Source organism: Mus musculus, chromosome 9 (genome assembly GCF_000001635.26).
Source record: "Mus musculus strain C57BL/6J chromosome 9, GRCm38.p6 C57BL/6J".
Taxonomy (NCBI): domain Eukaryota; kingdom Metazoa; phylum Chordata; class Mammalia; order Rodentia; family Muridae; genus Mus; species Mus musculus.
In genome coordinates this window covers 67,348,069-67,369,398 of record NC_000075.6, presented here as the reverse complement: position 1 = coordinate 67,369,398, position 21,330 = coordinate 67,348,069, and the positions used below count along the sequence as shown (strand labels likewise).

Sequence of the window (21,330 nt, the reverse complement as noted above, 5' to 3'; positions counted from 1 at the left end):
TTCTTCTGACCTCTATGGGCACAAAGCACTCACATGGTACACATATATACATGCAGGCAAAATACTCACACATAAAATAAATCCTTTCTTAAAGTTTAAAGCAAAACAAATTAAAAAATAAATAAAACTGACTTGCACAGTCAGATAATTTGATCATAGAATCCTAGGGTCAGGATAGTTGAAAGGAATGCTTAGAATCTGCACCTTCCATAGTCCGCTGTAGGTGGATGGACCCTACATAACCCCCAAAACATGGGTGTTTGTTTTCAGAGAGCCATGTCTGTCCTCTTCTCCCATTGTGAGAAGTAATGGAGTATTTTTAAATTTTAAAATTAGTATACATATATGCATGATATTTAGGAATACTAGAAGAAATTTGCTTTGAGACTTCAGAGTGGTATTTTGGGAAAGGAATTTTAAATTATAACATCAGTAATCATTAGCCTGTTTAAGTACAATACCTCCATTCCTGTTAACTTCTAGAAAAAAAAAATCTAAGCAGCTGTGTGAGTAGCAGCTATTCAGTTGCATAAAGCTTTCAAGTCTTTCGTTGGTGATTTTTTTTCTCTATCGTTGTATGAATAAAAATTATTTATATTTAAAAGAAAGAAAGGCAGGCAGGAATAGGTAAGTTGGGGCAAATTATTTTTGTTATGCCTCTTTTAATACTGTAGTTGGTCTATCCAAAGCAGTTCTAAGTATTTAAAACAAAATTTTATTTTAAAAATAGGAAATATTCATAACAAACTTGGTAAATGTCCTCAGCCAGAAGCCAGGGATGTGTATTGACCTTTCCACTGAGATGTGATGTTAGGAAAGGCTTCTCCTAAGGAATTCTTTTGGCTTTTGTTAATCTCCCGGTTTCTGGTGCTTTCCCTGCTGCCTGTCCGGGATTGATTTCTGCTTTGGTTCTCTCGTGGTCAGTTGTTTGCAGATCTCCCTGTTGTCTTTCTGTTATTGATTTTCAGTTTGATTCCATTATGGTCGGAAAACATGCTGAGGACGTTTCCAGGGTTTGGGGTTTTGTTTTGCTTTTCCCTTTAAGCTGTTATTTCATGTCTGTGAATGTTTGTCTGCATATAATTATGCATCTCAGGTGTGCCGAATGCTCACAGTGGCCAGAAGGGGGCACTAGATCCTCTAGAACTAGAAATCCAGATGCTTGTGAACTCCCATTGGGTGCTAGGGAACCAATTCCAGGTTCTGTGCAAGAGCATCCAGTGCTGCTAACCACTGAGCCATGTCACCAGCCTTTACCTTACCCTGTTTATTTGTTTGCAGACAGGCACTCACTATGTAGCTTTGGTTGGACAGGAACTCCCTAGTAGACCAGACTCACAGCTTCTGCCTGCCTCTGCCCACAAGTGCTAGGATTTAGTGTGTGCCATCTATCTGCCTCACTTTATCTTTCTGATACACTCAGAGTCTGATGGTTTCCTCTGTGACAGCAGACAGCATTGTTCTACATTGCTCACTATTGCTTGGTGACCTTGATGGGAAGAAGCAGGAGCCACCAAGCCTGGGATGCTAGGGAGAAAGAGGAACCATGCAGAAATTTACTGTGTGCATTGTTGAAATACAATGGCCCTTTCCCCCTGCCTGGCATGTCTGGGGCCCACTGCTCTTCAGCTGCTGGTGGGGCTGCATCTGCTGTCTAGTTCTCCTGGGCTTCTGGAAAGGAAGGGAGGGCTTTTCAAGAATGGCTACTGCGAAGTATTCTGGCCTCTCCAGTTCTCTGCTTGGGGGGTTATGAGGTGCAAAAGAAAGCCCAGGAGTGCACCACAGTAGGTCTCCTTTAGTCCTAAGGCTCCAGTCCTCTCTGTCTACCTTTACAGTTTCCAGAGCCCCAGCCCCTTTATTTTGATATGTATTTCTGTGGTGGTGGTGGGGGGGGGGGTAAGAAGACAACTTGCCAAAACCAGTTCTTTCCTTCTATCAAGTCTGAGGCATGGAAGCCCCAGTTTGTTTGTTTGTTTGCTTGTTTGTTTGCTTGCTTGCTTGTTTTTTATTTAATATCTTCCATTGAAGACATTTTTAGAGCTCAGTTTTTCCTCAGAGTGGAGACCAGTGGAAAGTGAGCGTGTCACAGCTCTACAGCTGCTCTGTGTGGCTTCATGGGACTTGGTAGATCTAATGCAACTATGTTTCTCCTGATGTGCTCTTTTAGGATTTTGGGGAGTACCAAGAGAGCTACTATTCAGTACAAACCACAGAGGGGGAGCAAATATCCCAGCTGATTGCAGGATACATTGATATCATCCTCAAAAAGGTATGTTGTGTTGAAGAAGACCAAGAAAATCAAGGCTACTTTGATAAAGGGCTCAATGACAAAGCCACATTAAATGGAATCCTTATTTGAAATGTTTGAGTGACAGATTAGGTCTTCAGCATTAAGATTGCTTGTGTATGAGATCACTGACTCAGAATCCTCTGAGCATGTCTGGTTTTGCCACATATATACATTTGTACATATAAGTATCTGTTACTGCTGGGTAAGGAGCAGTGGACTGGGTTCTAGTTTGATCTCTATTGCTGTGATAAAAACGCACTGACCAAAAGCAACTAAAGGAAGAAGGTTCATTTGGCTTCCACTTCTGTTTGCAGTCCATCCTGCAGGGACATATGGGTAGGAAGCCCAGCGGGAACTTGTAAGTCAGACACACTTGCTATCCTGTCTACACAGCATTCCCTCCAACCAAGGAGCACACAGCTAAGGAAGGAGAGCAGAAACCATGGAGGAAGGCTGTTTGATGGTTGGTGTAGACTCATGCTCCATCATCCTCCTCATACAGCCCAGGAGATGGTACCACTCAGTGGTTTGGGCCTCCTAAGTTAGTTAACAATTGCAACATTCTTCTACAGGAATACCCACAGGCCACATTTTCTTAGGGAATCTCTCAGGTTGTGTCAGGTTGACAGTTAGAGCTAGCTAGGACCATCTGTCCTGATTCCTCAGAATCTTCCTCTCTACATAGGTTTTTTTTTTTGCTTTCTCTACTTCGTGGAAACCCACGGTGGTGAACTAAAATTGTGCATTGTGGTTTTCATGAGTTTTTGTTCTTACCTGACATGCTACCTGCCACCACATGCCATAGTAGCATATAGAAAATAAGATGTCTTAAGGCTTCCCAATACAATTCATTCAAAAGTCATACTCTGCTAGGATGTTGATAAATGTGCCTGACTTTTTGGCTGTGTAAGTAATAATAAACACGAGGCTTAATAATATTTGCATATTGAGAGAGTCATGGATTTCTACTTTATTAGCATCATGCTTTTGTGCTTCTCTTATCAACTCTCCAATACTCAGAATTTGCAGTCAACTTGGGTATGTTGTTTGTGCCACTTCAAACGTTCTTTTTCAGTGGTCCTATGTTAAGACTTGCTGATGTTCATTTGTGTCTGTTTTACCTCCAGAAACAAAGCAAAGATAGATTTGGCCTGGAAGGGGATGAGGAGTCAACTATGTTGGAAGAATCAGTTTCCCCAAAAAAGTAAGTATCCAGGGTGCTAGGGATCGCCTCCTCCTGGGACGCCATGCTGATGGGTTAGTCAAGGCTTGCTCTTCTTCAGTCATGGCCCCTAGATGTGCTGTCCATGTTATACAGCTGTCCTGTGTGGGTGCTGAGCATTTCATGGGGACCCTGTGCAGAGCATGCTGTCTATTTCCACCTAAGGAAGCAGTCAGCTTCCCTGGGTCCTGCTCAGCATCCCTGATGTAAATGTCATGGGTCAGGTTATTACCTTGAAATCTGTAACTTGGCTTCTTCTTGATTCTGTCCTGGGATTTTGGACACAGGCCAGTGGTGTGGTTAGTGTACATAAAGCACTGCCTACATGCCACGCTCCTCTCACAGGGTGCGAGGCAGCAAAGAGACAGAGCTAAGAATGCACTCTTGGAGCTGGAGAGATGGTTCAGTGGTTATGAACACTGGCTGCTCTTCCAGAGGACCTGGGTTCAACATGGCCGGGACATGGCAACTTTATAACTGCCTATAATTCCAGTTTCAGGGAAATTGGTCACCCTCTTCTGGCTTCCACTGGCACCGAATGCAAGTGAGACACTGACACGTCCAGGCAAAACACTCATGCATATAAAATAATACAAACACTGTTTTTAAAGAAAAAGGAAAAAAATTACTCATAGGACCCATGCTCAGAGCAGATCTGGTTGGGGTTGGGGGGGGGGGGGTCCTGTACATTTGTGCTGGCCTTGGATTTTCTACCTTTACAAGCCCATGTAGAAACCAGGAATCACAGTAGTATCACCTTCTTACATGTGGTTTTGATGATGGAGTCACAAATAATGCACACCAAACATTGACACATTTTGTTTACTATTGTAAAGATTCTTGTTATTTTAAATTCAAAACTTGGGGCTGGAAAAATGGTGTGGCTGTTAAGAGTGCTGGCTTCTCCCCAGAGGGACCAGAATTTGGTTCCCAGCATGCACATTGAGCTGCTCACAGCCTCGAAAATCTGCATCTCCAGGGGATCTGACTTCCTCTCTCAGCCCTGCAGGCACCTGCACATACTGCCCCATACACACACACACACACACACACACACACACACACACACTTAAAAATAACAGAACTCTTAGCTCCATTTGTTAATGAGAAAAATGGATTTAACAAAAATAAGAAGTATCTAGTAAGCACTGCTAGCTGAGAAATCGCCACAGACACCCTTACAATAAACAGATCAGTGATGACTGCTTGTGCCTTCATTTTTATTCTGTGTCCAGCATGGTCTCATTTGATCCCAACACAACTCCTATGTAAGAGAAAGGCAGATGTGGCCACTCAGACCTTGGTTCCTTGTAAGTACACAGGTTGGAGCTAAGCTGGCCCCAGCATACTTCAAGGCTATTGCATGCTATGTAGGAGTCTATTGTCCACCAGATGGAAAGTCGTAAGTTCGTGTTTCCCATCAGAGTGAGATGTTTGTTTGCTAGCATCGTTAGCACCTGTGCATTCCACAGTAGGCATGGGAGTGCAACATGCCAGGCCCCACTGTCTAGCCATTGAGACTTATCTATTGTTAGTGTCTCATCACGGACCTAAGTCAGGGCAAGCAGGAGTGCTTGGCCCGGGTTGTTGGCTGGGGTGTAAGAAAGCACCCTCAGACCTCCTCTCCCTGGTGCCATCTGCTCTGAACTCCTTTTAAAGGATGTTTTATATTTATTCTTTACAGTTCTGGACAGATGTATTATTTCTTTTGATCGTATTCGCCCCACATTCCCTTCTTATCCCACCTTTCTGGTCCCTGTGAACCCACATTTCCTCTCAAGTCTCTCTCCTTTCAGGCTTTATTTTTAATGACCTACTGAGTAATTAGGGTTGCTTACATGAGCAGGGGTGTGGGGAACATGGACAACTTAGTACTGTCTATACCACCAAAGAACAACAACTCTCCCAGCCCGAGCCAGCATCACTCCCCAAGGGCTCCTCAGCTGGTAGTGGGTCTCATTAGATCCACACCATGCAAGAGTGCTGCGAGGCTTGTTCTTGGGCATCTGTTGTGCAGTGGGTGGGCCTGCTGTGACTCGTGAGTGCTGCGGCCAGGGCAGGTCCAGTAGGCAGCGTTTTATACCACTCCTCCCATCTGCTTGCTGTTTTCCATTCTTCCCTTCTCTGCTTCCATGATATTCTCTGAGCCTTGCCTCCAAAAAAAGGGCCAAGGTGATGTAGATGTTCTTTGTAGGTTTCAGTTCTGGACAGTTGCTTATTCTCCACACTCTGAGCTGTCAGGATCCTTCATAAACCATCGCCCACCTCAGGTCACGTTTTTGACTCTCTACAGATGTCTGTTGCTTGAGATGCTAACTTGGTTAATGGGGATGGTCTAACATTGAGCCTGCCTCTGGGTATAAAATTCCCTTTCCTTCTTCACCTGTCCAGGGGCACCTATATTCCCCAGACCTCCCTTGTGGCTTCTCCATTAGCTTCCTGAAGAAGATCTGCCCTCTCTCTAGCTCCTCACTTATACATGTGCAAAGTCCTTTACACCTAGCACTCATTCTAAAAATCTTAAGAAAGTGTGTGTGTGTGTGTCTGTGTGTGTGTAAATCCTAATCTCTGGTTGGAATCTTTTGGAAAAGATGCAGGTCTCTTAAGCCCCAGAGATGACAGATGCCCTCTGTGGTCAGTGGACTTGAACTTGTGAGGGTTTTCTTAAATTTATTTGCACATTTTTTTTTTCAAGGATAGATGTCTCACTGCCTAGAATGGAAAACCTGTTGGGTAATGCTCTTTCCATGATTGAACAAGTGATAGGCAGCATATCCTAACCTTCCCTCAGAATGGCATTGTGATAGGACTGTTAAGAGCAAGTGAATTGTATAATACAAGGACACTACCAATGGAGACACTGACGCTGGTCCTGACTAGATTCATCTGAGGCTCTTCCACTGCGCAATCTCCGGGTCACTCTTCATTCCATGCCCCTACCGTGTGTGCTTTTTAAGTGGCTTCCACAATCTTGGGCAGTGTGCAGTTTTGAGGTCTTCTCACTGTACTGTACTGTACTGTACTGTGTGTGAGTGTCTACCTCCCACTGACCAGCCATCTCTTTCACAGATCTACCATCCTGCAGCAGCAGTTCAACCGGACTGGGAAAGCAGAGCATGGTTCGGTAGCACTGCCAGCTGTCATGCGCTCTGGCTCCAGTGGGCCTGAGACGTTCAATGTTGGCAGCATGCCGTCACCACAGCAGCAGGTCATGGTCGGACAGATGCACCGAGGACACATGCCTCCGCTGGTGAGACTTCCTGATCACTCGTCTGTTAACCTCTGGGCCCCTAGAGATGGTGACAGGTTCTATGTGGAAACCCTCGGCCTCCCATCTGAGCCACAAGTCAATGGTGCATTCCTGTAATTGAATGACCAATTGCCCCTTTCTAGAATCAGTGGCTAGAGAGTGAGGGATTTAGTTATATTTCAGTTACATTTCTCATTGCAATTACAAAATACCCAATAAAAGCAACTTATCAGAAGAAGTATACATTTATATATTTTGGTTCACATGTTGAAAGGATGGTCCATTGTGATGAAGAGGAGGTTGGCAAATGTGAGGCAACTGATCATGCTGTGCATCACATTCAGATGCATAGAGGGGTGAATTCTGGCACTCAGCTTTCTCTTTAACACCTGTGGAATGGGACCACCCACATTTAGAGTGGGTCTTCCCACCTCAGTTAACCCAAGCTAGAAGTTGGTCTTCCCTCACAGACCTGCCTAGAGGCTGGTTTCCAAGGTGATTCTTATTCAAGTTGCCAGCAAGAATTAACCACCACGCACCACTTTGTGCTGTAGAAACAAACCGTTTGCCTCTACAGCAGCTTCAGGCTGACTGGCCCTGATACCCTCTTAAATGCGTGAAATGGGCCCGTCATCTGTGACCTACCTTTGTAACCTCGTCTTGCTGAGCCCTTTCTAATTCATCTGATTCAGTACCGCTCAGGCCTGCCTTGGGAATCCCTTGCTATTGGGCTAGTTTTGAGAACTCAAGAATATCAGTCAAAGTTGGGAATTCATTCAACTGTTTAAAAAAAAAAAAAAAAAGCACGTTGGCTATAAGCTTGGGGGGAGGGGGGAGGAGTCCTGGAGTATGATCAAGAATCCTTCTTATTAAACAGCCATCTGTGAGAGATCTTTTATCCACAGTACTCAGATCAACTGTACCCCCTGAACTCCCCTGTGAAGCGGCTCGTCAGCCTTCTTGTCTGCTAATTAAGCTCTCCACACCCTTCTGATTATAAGCCCTTCACTGCAATCACCTTCGCTTTGTATTCTATTAATATAATGCGCTATTTCTAGCCCTCAGGTTGAAATGGGAGCTAGTTCAGGTGCATAATGAGATGTGCTCTTGACTGAGAAGGCTTAGTTGTGTTCTGTTTTGCAAGGAGGCCCTGTCAGCCCCCTGATTCCGCTCACCACTTGGTGTTCATCTGCCTTTGTAGACGTCGGCACAGCAAGCCCTTATGGGGACCATCAACACAAGCATGCACGCTGTCCAGCAGGCTCAGGATGACCTCAGCGAGCTCGACTCGCTGCCACCCCTCGGCCAAGATATGGTAAATATCCATCAGTGCGTCTCATCCTGCGTCTCTGTCCTCATTCAGAACAAGGTTAGATGCTTGGTCGGATTCTGCTGGATGAAGCTGTCTCCAGCTAGCTGATAAAGAAACCTATGTGTTTTGGCGTATGTTGGGTCTTTGATTCTCTATTGCACTCATAGAGAAAGAGCACAGCTGTGCTAAGGACTTAGACCCTGGAACCCATTGATCCCAGCTCCTCTATTTACTGCTGTATGAATCTGGGTGTCTTACCCTCTCAAGCCTTTCCCCTGTCATCTGCCAATAAGGCTGATGGGAAGGAGTGATGATGTAATTCTTAGCATGAGCATCTAATACGTGCTCAACTCAGGTAGCTGGCTTGTCATTTTACAAACTGCTAGCAGCTCCCAGATTTCAGTACGCAACGGGACCTCATGGATGGCTTGTTAAAACTTATCTCTGGGCCCTAGCCATCATGTTCGATTATGTTCTGTTCTTAGCATGTGTTTTTGATCTCGTGGGTATCGGGTGGGGCTCCTAACATGTGTTTGCAACACATTCCCAGGGACACTGATGCTACTGTCTGAGTATTCTGTGTTTTGTGGACTCCTGGGTTAGCTACACTACTGCTGAGGCTTACAGCAGGGTGAGGTAATGTGCTCCGAGGCCCTCTGGTAGCTTGTGCTGTTGCAGCAGAGAATCGCTTAATGCCTCCTACTTCAGGTTGTGGTCTGCAGGGCAGCAGCACTGACATCATCCAGATTCTTAGGAGAGAAGCAGAAATCACAGGCAACCGGCAGCATCCTGTGTTAGCCAGCTGTCCCTGTGATTTGTAAGGCATGCTACACTTTGAAAAGCACTGACTAGCAAGCTTGCTCTCCACCACCACACCACCACTGCCTTCTTCTACCCTCTCCTCCTTTCTCTGCACCTAACCCACCTGCAGAGCATCGCAAATAAATCTCAGGTTACACAAGTCAGTCTCTGCGGGCAGGCCTGGACAGCCGCAGTGGGTTGGTTGATTTTTGTTTTCCTCTTCATATCTATCTAGATAATTTCATATAAAGATCTAGATCTAGATATCTATAGATACAGACATAATTTTTTTTAAATGTTACGTTCCAGTCTCATCTTCCTTGTCCCTCCTCTCCTCTGAGTCCTTCCCTCTCACCTCCCCAATGTACCCCCAACCTCAGAAGGGGAAGCCTCCCACGGATATCAACCCGCCTTGGCACATCAAGTTGCAGGCAGTAGGACTAGGAACATCTGTTGTGGCTAGGCAGGGCAGCACAGTTGTGGAGAAGAGATCCAAAGGCAGGCAACAAAGACAGAGACAGCCGCTGCTCCTGCTGTTAGGAGTCCCACATGAAGACTGAAATGCACAACTGTTACATATGTGCTGAGGCCCTAGTTCCATCCCGTGAGTGTTCTCTGTTTGATGGTTCAGTCTCTGGGCTCCTATGGGCCCAGGTTAGTTTTCTTGTGGTGTCCTTGACCCTCTGGCTCTTTCAATCCTTCCTCCCCGCTCTTCCACAGGATTTCCCCAAGCTCTGTCTAATGTTTGGCTGTGGGTCTCTGTATCTGTTCCCAACAGTTGTGGATGAAGCCTCTCAGATGACAGTTATGCTAGGTACCTATCTGCAAGTGTAGCAGAGCATCATTAATAGTGTCAGGGATGGGTTCTCTCTCATGGCATGGATCTCAAGCTAGGCCAGTTATTGGTTGTCCACTCCCTCAATTTCTGCTCCATTTTTACCCCTGCACATCTTATAGGCAGGACAAATTGTGGGTCTAAGGTTCTGTGGCTGGGTTGATGCCACAGTCCCTCCATTGGAAGTCTTTTCTGGTTACAAGAGATGGCTGGTTCAGGATCCGTATCCTCCATTACTAGGAGTCTTAGCGAGGGTCACCCTCATAAATTCCCAGGAGTTTCCATTGTTCTAAGTTGTCCCAGAGATGCCTTCTCACCAATTCTAGTTCTCTCTTCCCATGCCCTCTCCCTTCATCCTCCTTCCTGTTCCCATCCCCATCCCTCCCCCACTCAGCCCCACCCCCATCCATCCCCAGTGTCTATTCTATTTCCCCTTCTCAGTGAAATTCGAACGTCCCCCCTTGGGCCCCCCTTGTTGCTTCATTTCTTTGGGTCTGTGGACTGTAGCATGGTTACCCTGTACTTTATAGCTAGTCTATACTTATAAATGAGTACATAGCATGTTCTGGTGTGCATTGACAGTAAAACAACAACAACACTGCTATACGATAGGCATTGCAGAGCTAGAACCGAGATGCATTCTGCAGTCTTGTCTCATGGAGCGGGATCACTCTCCTGTAGCTGTCCCTGAATGCTGTTTTCCATCTCTATACTGGTGTGTGTGTTACTGCCCTCGGTACCATTTCTCTTAAGTCCCTGAATTTCAGGTGTATATTGCTCAGGGAACTCCAGAATGGGAATAAATAAGTGGGCTTCCCTATCCAGAACACTTGGGAGACAGCTTTAAAATATGTGGAGGTGACTGTCCCAATTCATCGGTTCTTGAAGAGTTAGCATACACTAAAATAATGGTGACGGTCCCTAAGCCTGAGCCTAGATCAGTGGCTTACAGTGGCTTACCTGCAGGTCATCATTGTCAATATAAATACTAGCAGGCATATCCAAACTTTTGACACAGGTGAGTTATAAAACAATAATTGATAAATAAATCACACATACAAATCTCATAATGTTTTAGGTAAATTTACATTTTAACTATCATCAGTCCCTTATAGCCAACAGTCTTCAGGTTGGACATATCTAACGGGTTGAAACAAAATCTAAGAGCTAGAAATGCCTTTTGTATTTCTGTAGTAGGAGAAAGGTAAGGCCCAGGACCTGGGTATAATTTGCCATTGTCCCGTCACCTGATAGAGGTAAAGCAGACAGAGCGCAGGAGCTTTAGCCCCTCTTCCCAGGTGTACGGGGGGTGGGGAGGAATGCCACCTGCATATGTTGTGATATTTTATTTCCTTCATGATAGTCATGCCAATAGGAAACACTTCAGTGTTGGTCAAGATTCCTTATGAGCTGACATGCCCAAAAGTCCTAACTCTGCTCCCTATAAAAGCAAAGTGAGGGGCTGGTGAGATGGCTCAGTGGGTAAGAGCACCCGACTGCTCTTCCAAAGGTCCCGAGTTCAAATCCCAGCAACCACATGGTGGCTCACAACCATCCATAAGGAGATCTGACTCCCTCTTCTGGAGCGTCTGAAGACAGCTACAGTGTACTTACATATAATAAATAAATCTTTTAAAAAAAAAAAAAGAAAGAAAAGTGAGGATGCTGTACAAAATTTAAAAAAAAAAAAGCAAAGTGAAAATTACTACCAAGTGTTAGTGTGAGTACCAAGTTATTATGCAACATTGGGTTTATTAACATATCCTAATTACATATAATACTGGGTTTCATTGTGAAATGTTCATGCATGTACACACACACATATTATCCTTTGGTCATATTTGCCCCCGTTGCCCCTCCATTCTCCTCCCATTCCTGTTGGGCACATTCATTACTTGGTCATCTTGTGTGTTGTTGTTATTGCTGTATGAACCAGTGAACTTGATCTTGGTTACTCATACATGGGAGCATGTGTGAGGGGTTATGTAAGAGCTCCTTATTAGTAGCAAGAGCACTAAAGAAAATGTCTCCCCTCTTCCAGCAACCAGTAACTGCCTGTCAGTCCTCAGCATGGGGCAAGGCCTTGTGAGTCTTTGTAGCCTCCCTAATGGACCCAGTCTTATGTTTCAAGTACTCGAGCTGCCGAAAGTCCCAAGAGGGTCAAGGTCATGTCATTCCTAGAGGACAGCATACCACGGCACTCTACTTCTCTTGCTTTTCTATTGCTGTGGCCAGGGAATGTATAAAAGAAAACATTTAAATAGGCTTATGGTTTCAGAGAGTTAGAGTCCATGGCGCCAGCATGAGTGCGTGGTACAGAAACAGCTGAAACTCCATCTTCCTCTGTAAGCAGTAGGCAGAGGGAGGCTCTTTCAGTCTTCTGAAACCTCAAAGCCCACCTCCCCCAGTGACACACCTCCTCCAACAAAGGCAGACCTCCTAACCCTTTCCAAACAGTTCTATCAGCTGGGGATTGGGAATTCAAACATTTGAACCTATGGGGAACATTCCCATTCAACCCACTATAACGCTCTTCTCTCCAGCTTTTAGTATTTCCTCCCCTTCTTCCGTGATGTTCCCTGAATCTTAGAGGAAGTGATAGATGTGATCTTTGACTCTTTCTCAGTTGTCTTCATTTAGATACGGCCGTATCAAATTATTTTTCATATAGATTTAGCCATATCAAAACATTTTTTAATTATAGTATGAGATACAGAGAATGTATATGTATACCTTTCAACACTTCTAAACACACAAGAAGCCTGTCCAGGATATTGTTTACGATGACTTGGGCTTATTCAGTGCTGGCCTAGGAAGGAGAGTACAGCCAAGTGCTGGTCTCATTGTATGGCTTAACTTCCCTGGTTTCCTGGGCTGTTCAGTGCTGAGATTGTGATATTCCACTGTCTGGCTTTAACAGGCATCTAGGGTATGGGTTCAGAACAAAGTGGATGAATCCAAGCATGAAATCCACTCTCAAGTCGATGCTATCACAGCTGGGACAGCTTCAGTTGTCAACCTCACAGCTGGTAAGTCCCTGAGTAATTTATGCTGGGGTGTGTGTGTGTGTGTGTGTGTGTGTGTGTGTGTGTGTATGTGTTTGGAGAGAGAGAGAAGCAACAGATTGCTATACTGTGAGAAGACTGGCTAATATGAGATATCTGGCCCACTTTAAGCATTTGCTTGAAATGATCCAAAATAAATGTAAGAAACATCTTATTTGTTTGTTTGTGTCAGGTATCATTATAAAGCACCTACTTAGTGTTTCTGGACAGTAGTCCATCGGCATGTGAACATACTTGAAAGTCTTCGAGGACAGCTTCTCCTTTGGAGAGTTTACAGTCTAGAAAGGGTCTGGAGATGTCAGGCTTTGCTTATCTGTCCAGTAGTTGTGTCTTCTGGGGTGGCCTGACTCCCAGCCTCATACCATCTGGTGAGAGCCAGGAAATACCTGGGCTTTTGTCTGCAGTGTAGCAGTGTTTTCAAGAGAGAGCAACCCCTGGCCTGGGGTCCTGGGATGCAGATGCACGCTTCAGAATTGGAGTTGAGTATATTTGTGTGTGAAGGTCAGAGAACAACTTTAGAAGTCTCTCCTCAAGCAGTCCTTTTTGTGTTGAGATGAGTATCTCCTTGGCCTGAAACTCTGCAAGTAATCAAGACTTGCTAGCCAGCAGGTCCAGGGGTCTCTCCGTCTCCACTCCACTCCACCAGCACTGGGATTACAAGTTTATACCACCATGACTTTGTGTGTGTGTGTGAGTGTGTGTGTGTGTGTGTGTGTGTGTGTGTTCTAGGGAAAATGCTTTGCTTTTTTTTTTTTTTAATTTTTAGTTATATCAGAGTGAGGCAGGGTTACACACAAGTGACACAGTGCACATGTGGAGAGCAGAGATGAGTTTGATAGATCTCTCCTTTCACTGCTATGCTGTGGGGAAACCTGCCAAGCACCTTTACACACTGAGCCATCTTACTGGCCACTGCTTTGAATTTTTATACATACACACACACACACACACACACACACACACACACACACACACACACACACACACATATATATATATATATATATATATACATACACATACACATGCATATATGTATTGAAAATTTCAAATCAGAATATACTATATTTTCATCATTTCCAACCCTACCCCCAACTCCAGTTCCTTCTAGTCCCCTTTGCTTTAGAATTCTAAAGGAGCCTTGTTCACTGTTTCAGTATGTGAGAAGACCTTGGAGTCAGGGTGATGCCCATTTCACTAAGCTCTTAGGAATTCTATCTATATTTGATACCTGCATGGTGGGGCATGGGCTCCTGCCAATGGGAGTTTTGAGAAAGTCTCATCAGGCCTGCCTACCTCCTGCCAAGCTAGACCCTCCTCCTGTCATCACTCTCCTTTGGTCTTGGTCTCAGGTGACCCTGCAGACACTGACTACACAGCCGTGGGCTGTGCAATCACTACCATTTCTTCCAACCTGACCGAAATGTCCAAGGGGGTCAAGCTGCTGGCAGCCCTCATGGACGATGACGTGGGCAGTGGGGAGGATCTTCTCAGAGCTGCCAGGACCCTCGCCGGGGCTGTGTCTGATTTGCTGAAGGCTGTGCAGCCTACTTCAGGAGAGGTGAGTCCTAAGGGCACTCAGTCACACTAAGATGAGACGTGGGTCTCCCTTCAGGTCTGTGGATGGGGCTCTGGCTTCCTGAAAGGTTTCTACCATCCTGAGAAAATACCACAGGGTAGAATGGAGAGTTACTGAAGCGGGTCAGATCCTGTGGCTCAACCCTTGGGGTGGGCAGAGGTGGGCAGAGGTGCTCCTGGTAGAAAGCCATTCCAACGAGCACACAAAGGGCAGACCTACAGGTCTGCAACTGGACTTCTATAGAAGCCAGCTTTGTTCTAATTGTGCAAGACCCATTCATTGGAAATTTCAAGCGCATCCACCTGTTTCCAGACGAATGGGAGTTTATCCTTGCATCTCACCGGGATTTATTTTTCTTCCTCCTATCTGGCATACAACTGGAGATCTTCGTTTGTGTGGAAGAGGAGCTGTTCTAGTGGATCCCTCACCAGACGGATATGTGGTGAGACGTGGGAAGAAATTCATTTTCTTTCCAACCAGATCGTGTTCTCTGTTTGTAGCCTCGACAGACTGTTTTGACTGCTGCCGGAAGCATCGGCCAAGCCAGTGGAGATCTCCTCAGACAGATTGGAGAGAACGAGACGGATGAGAGATTCCAAGTAAGACATCTACGGCTCCCCAGTCTTGGAAATGTGTCTGAGTGAGGAGTCTGACCTCACAGGGAGGACGTATCAGAGCACAAGCCTGGTCTTTCTTGGGTTATTGAGAGTAAGCTCCAAGGACATGATTTGAGTAGGGAGACCTTTTAGTGTCAATTAAATGTATCTATTTTTAATGGGAAAAAAAAAAAACAGGTCACTGATATTATGTATCATCCTCCCAAACACTTAGCCTTTCTGGTTGTTCACCAGTTTCTTGGACATTTTATAAACATAAAAGTGGATACAGTAATTGTGAATCCCTTTGTATTGGCCACCCGACCTCCATACTCACCCATTCTCAGCAAATCTTGTTTTATTTTGTGGGGAGGATCTTTCAATGGACTCACTCTTTTTGTCGTTTTTTTTATTTTGTGTTGTGTTGTTGGTGTGCTTGCATGTGTGTGGGTGGAGGCCAGAGATCAGCCTCCGATGTCATTTCTCAGGATCCTGTCCATCTTGTTTTATTTTTTGAGATAGTTTCTCACTAGGACCTGGGAATTGTTGATTGAGGCAGGCCCCAGAGCTGTGCCTCACTCCGCCTCCCCAGTACTGCGGTTACAAGCATGCACCACTATGCACACTGACCTGTGTCCCCAACTCTGGCCTTTACTTTTTAAGAAGAGTTTTCTATATCATTGTATTTCTTAAAGTAGGGTCTGGGTATTCAATTCAGGCTAATCCAACAAGCAGCGGATGCCTAAGCTCAGATCTTGCCATGTAAGAAGGCAGAGAGTTTGGGTGGAGCCTGACTGGGCAGTCATTTGTGTGACTCTTGCTTTTCAATACTAGAGTCTTATACTGCCCGTCCTCTGCTGAGCAGCTGCTGCTACTGTTTGCAGCTGGCTTGAGTCGCTGCCAGTTTCATCACATAGCAGCTCGGACAGTATCTCAGCTTGTCTGCTCCCTCCCAACCCCACCCCACAGTAAAAGTGTTAAGACTGAGGCTCTAGGCCAGGGTGCGCTCTGCTCGCATACTTGGGGGCCAGGAACCCTTAACCTTTTTAAAGTCTCTAATTTTGCCAGTAATACGTAAGTCCATCCCAATTAGAATATTAAATTTCTAAAGTATGCTCCCTGAAGGATTCCCTTATCCAGATCTATCAAGTTCATTGTATGATGGATGATTCGATTGAAGTTCACCACACTATTTTTATTTATATTTAAGAGTGTGTGTGTGTGTGTGTGTGTGTGTGTGTGTGTGTGTATACATGTGTATGAGGGTACCCTCAAGAGGCCAGAAGAAGCTGTCAAACCCCCTGGGGGTAGAGTTGCAGTCAGTTTTGAGCCACCCTGAATGTGTGCTGGGAACTGAACTCAGATCCTCTGCAACAACCGCAAGCACTGAGCCGCCTGGCCGGTTCTCAGCCCCTTTATTTCAGTCTCTGCAGTGTGGTCTCAGGTAGCTTGAGCTACAAGCTCCCTCTGTATCTGAGGTTCACTTGGAACTTCTGCCCGTCTGCCTTCATGTCCTCTATGCTATGATTGCATGTGTGTTCCACCGTGCTTGAGTATGTGGTGTTGGGAACTGAACACAAATCTTCGTGCACTCTAGGCAAGCATTCTGCCAACCAAGCTAAATCCCCAACGCTGGCCTTTACTTAAAAAAAAAAATGTTTTCTAAAGTATTGTGTCATAATGCAATATGTAACTAGAGTGAAACATTGATGTCAGAAATCACAAAATTCCAACTGTATAAGAACTGACATCACATATATCACCAAATTCAGAAAAATATTATTTAAAGATTTTTATTTTAAAACGTTTGTTTGTTTGTTTGAACACTCTGTCTTCATGCACCACTGTATCCCAGAGAGGGTTATCAGATCCCATTACTTATGTTGTGAACTATTATGTGGCTGCTGGAACTTGAATTCAGCTCTGGAAGAGCAGACAGTGCTCTCAACCACTGAGCCATCTCTCTGACCTGAGAAAAACAGACATCTTTTAGTCAACTGCTTGATACCCTAAATACATCCTTCCCACAATGCAAGAGGATGCCTTTTGGCTACATCTCCTTTGACCACCTCTTAATTGGTTAGTGACATCGTAATATTTTCTAGAAAAAGATCAAACATCTTCCCCTCCCTTAGCTTCCCCTGGCATTCTGGTTTTTTACCTCAGGTGGCCATTTTGCTTGACAGTTTATTTTAATTAGGGTTACTATTACTCTGACAACTCATCATGACCAAAGCAACTTGGGAAGGGAAGGGTTTATTTGGCTTTTGCTTTCACACTGTAGTCTGTCATTGAAAGAAGCCAGGACAGGAACCAAAGAGGGCAGGAACCTGGAGGCAAGAGCTGATGCAGAGCCCATGGACGGGTGCTGCTTACTGGCTTGCTCCATTGCCTTGCTTTCTTAGAACCTAGGACCACAAATCCAGGGATAAAATCATCCACCATGAGCTGGGTCCTCCCTCATCAATTACTAATTAAGAAGATGCCTTACAGCTCTATCTGATGGAGGCATTTTCTCGGTTGAGGTTCCCTCCTTTCAGATGACTATAGCATGTGTCAAGTTGACATAAAACTAACCAAGATACCATTTACTCTAGAATTATAGGGACAGGATGTGTCACACAGACTAAACCATGATTGTACGTGTGAAAGAGAAATGTACACTTTCGTCCATAGAGGTATCTATGTCTCCTTTCTGTCTCTGTACTTGTGGTTCTAAGACCACATTACCCATTCATGACCTGAGGTTCAGGTCACATGTTCATGCATGGTATAGGCTGGGTGCCAGTCATAGCTTCCTGGAAGTCATTTCTATACCAGGATTTCCCTTCACTATGTAGAATTCACTGCAGACCATATAACACACCCCACTGACCCCTGCTTTTGTCCCATCCCGAGTCCTTTCCAGATCTCCATGCTATCATTGTGCTGACCTTGCATTTTATATCGTACAGCCAATTCGCCTAGGCAGATAAGTCTTAGGGATTTTGTCTCTATTAGATTTCGCTGCTGTTGGTAGGCTTTAGTATCTTTAAGTACTTGATTGACTTTGCTCAGAAGTATTGCTTTGTGGGGGCTGGGGGCTGGGAAGACAGTTCAGTCAGTGATGAACTTGCCACCAGAGCACGAAGACCTGAGTTGGATCTCCAGTGTTTATGTTTACAGCTGTGCATAAATAGCTGTGCAACCATAGTTGTAGTATGGTATTTGTAAAGTCAGGGCTGGGAAGACAGAGACAGGGGCATCCCCTGGGACTCACAGCCCAGCCGAGTTGGCAAACATCTGGTCAGTGAACGAATCTGTCTCAAAACAAAAAAAAATCAAGGTGGACAGCTTCTGAGGAATGGCACCTGAGCTCGCTCATGGGCTCCATATTCAAGTGCACACCCAAAAAGCACCCAAAGTGCACCCACATGGAGAATGATGGAGCGATGCTCTGGATTCCCAGGAGGCGTGTGACTTGCCCTGGCAGTTTCCTGAAGCTCTGCTTCCTGCCTCTTCCTCTGATGGATTGTTACCACTGTGGTCAGGTGCAGGCCCTGCCTCCTGTTTGCTTCTCTATGGCCATGCTAGGAGGCAGGTACAGAGACAAGGTGGGATGTTCCAGAAGGTGGGGTATGTAGAGGGGACGGTGGGGTAGGACAGTCCTTCCCAGCCTCCCTCCTGCAGCCGTGGCGCCACCTGGCACGACGGGATTTCCGCTCTGTTTTCCTGGGTCTTGAGTCCCATGGCGAAGCTTCTCTTGGGTTCTCAATGTACTGCGTGTTCCCAGAGCTGACAAGGATTTATTTCACACAGGCTCCATAATAGTGGGCTTATTGAGAGGCTTGACAAAGACTGGCCAGCCAGCAGCTATAACTGCAGTATCCCGTTCTTTTCCTGACTGTATTTGGACAAAATTAATAAAAAGAGAATTTCTTTCAGTGACTCGAACAAAGTCCTTTGTGACCATTGGGGTTGTGGGTGACCCAGTCTTGGTCCCTGTGTGAAGGAATGTCCTGGTCAGCTTCAGAAAGTTATGTTTAAAAATCTTGTTAGTAATTTGTGACATCCAAGTTGCTTTTAACCTGAATTCAGAGGCAAATGTCCAAGATGTGTGGGGGCGGTAAGGGGCAGCATGCTGGGAACGACTAGCAGGCATGCATGCAGCAGTCAAGCGCCCCTTGACTTCTGAAGGCTTCGCGTTGTTTCACAGCCTTTTCTTGGACACTCAAGTACTGTCCTAGACCCATGAAAGGCCGCAGTAAATGGTCACTTTGGTTGTGTATCTGTAGCTCTGTGTGTGTTTGTGGTGTGTGTGTGTGTGTGTGTGTGTCCATGCCGACCACTTCACCACTGCATGCATGTGGAGAGACAACTTGGGGAGTCCATTCTCTTCTCTAACCATGAGGGCTCCAGGAAACAAGCTGTAGTCATGACACCTAACGGTCAGTGTCTTTTCCCCAAGCAGCCATCTCCCCAGCCCCCAAAACAGCTTCTTTAGCTTATTTGCCACTTTTTAGACCTGCCTGCATCAAACGTATTCTTCACTCCTGCAAACTACACAGGCTGGACACGCTTTCCAATATATTTTCTCATAGCATCTCTCATTGTAAAGAGCTGATGGGTAGCCTTGATGTTTAGAACCAAGCCTGCTTTTTTATATTATCTGATGAATAACCGAAGACTTCTGACCACATTTCCTCTGGAGAAAAGTCTTGACATGCTTGCTCAAAGTAACAATGGCTTGGATGTCAGGGAAGGCATGTCTAAGTCAAATAAGGTGCTCCCGGTATTTGCAGTGCTGAAGTAAATTGAAGTGTAAAAGTGGTTCTTCTTCAGGTCAAACAGATGGGTGACAGATCTGGTGGTCCAGACCAAAGGACTGTCCCTCCTGCAGGGAGAACACCTCTCATAAGCTGAACTTTAAACTCTCGAAGTCCTAGCAGCTGTAGTTAGACATGGTTTTTGTGTTGATACAGGGTTTCATGTCATCTAAGCTGTCCTATCCTGTCCCACCTCCCAAGTGCTGGGATTACTGGCAGGCATCACCATAACTAGTTCATAGGCATGGTACCCAGGGCTTCATTCATACCTGCTGGGCAAGCACCAACTGAGGCATATCCCTGCTCCTCAGCATCTCGCCGTAGTAAATGTATGAAGGTTCTCTGCTACTTTGCATAATCCAATCCCTATGCAGAAGGTTCTGTATGCTAAGGATATGTTCAGAGTAGTCTTAGACTTTCCCGCTGTGGGAACTGATGCCAGGAATTTGTGTGTGTCCTACGTTGCCCTCTGGAGGCAGAGGGACCGCTGACTTTTGGATCATAACTTGGATGCTCGTACAAGCTAGGCATCCAAAAGATTGATTCTCAATTTATTCTCGGGTATGATGATTCAGAGGCCATGATTTAATGCCTACATATTGCAGTACTGGTGGCATCTGAGTGTCTCTTCAGCTTCTCCTGATGTCACACATCCATCAAACATACAAGAGTCGAGGATCAGTGTGAGAACATGAATGTGAATGACCAGTTACACCCTTCCTGTTTCCTCCGTTTCATTTTTTTTTTATTTTGGTGCTTTCTTTGTGTGTGGTATTTGGAGGATCTATATGTGTGCTTATATGTGTCTGCATGTGTTTGTTTGGTAGGCATGCACATAAGCGTGCACGTGTGCACCAGAGTTCAATATCAAATGTCTCTGTCACTTTGCATCACACTTTTGGAGACAGCATCTGTCTCCAGATCAGAAGCCAGGCTGGATGACCACTGAGCTCTAATGACCTCCCTGTCTCTGGCCTGACATGTGCAATTTGCCAGTGGTTTTTGGGGGTTTTGTTGTTGTTGTTTTGTTTTGTTTTTTAATGTGCTGGGGATCCAGCCTCAGGTCCTGCTGTTTGCTCTTTATTGACTGGGCCATCTCCCCAGCCCTGACCTGTTTTATGTTGAAACCTGTGTTACTCAGTGTCTTCAGGGACACATTTTGTTATCAAGATACAATTTCCTTCCCTCAGTTTCTTGCAAGGATAGATCATCCATTCAAAAAATAAAGGGGAAAAAAATCAAGGTAAATGAAGGTAAAAAACCAAATGGAATTTTAATAGGAACGTTGGGTGCACTTCACACAGTTTCAGCGTTCAAAGGGTGATCATAAATAACTTCGGTTCCTTTCTCTTAGGATGTTTTAATGAGTCTAGCTAAGGCTGTTGCCAATGCTGCTGCCATGTTAGTACTGAAGGCGAAGAATGTGGCCCAGGTGGCTGAAGACACCGTCCTACAGAACAGGGTGATCGCCGCAGCCACCCAGTGTGCCCTCTCTACCTCGCAGCTTGTGGCGTGTGCTAAGGTAAGCCAGCTGGCATGCCACCCTCCCTACAGTGCCATACCCTGTCACCTGCC

General features: G+C 45.4%; 1 protein-coding gene across 8 annotated transcripts in view; it reads left to right on the top strand.

Annotated features, from left to right (window-relative positions):
• Tln2 (talin 2) overlaps positions 1 to 21,330 on the top strand; it is a 416,961-nt gene that overhangs the window by 264,647 nt on the left and 130,984 nt on the right. For all 8 annotated transcript variants that reach the window (NM_001081242.2, XM_011242813.3, XM_011242812.3 and 5 more), the window contains 8 exons: positions 2,168 to 2,269; positions 3,418 to 3,494; positions 6,582 to 6,762; positions 7,964 to 8,077; positions 12,631 to 12,739; positions 14,128 to 14,336; positions 14,855 to 14,953; positions 21,110 to 21,277. In NM_001081242.2, the coding sequence (NP_001074711.2) occupies positions 2,168 to 2,269; positions 3,418 to 3,494; positions 6,582 to 6,762; positions 7,964 to 8,077; positions 12,631 to 12,739; positions 14,128 to 14,336; positions 14,855 to 14,953; positions 21,110 to 21,277 (1,059 nt within the window). The remainder of the gene's footprint in view (positions 1 to 2,167; positions 2,270 to 3,417; positions 3,495 to 6,581; positions 6,763 to 7,963; positions 8,078 to 12,630; positions 12,740 to 14,127; positions 14,337 to 14,854; positions 14,954 to 21,109; positions 21,278 to 21,330) is intronic.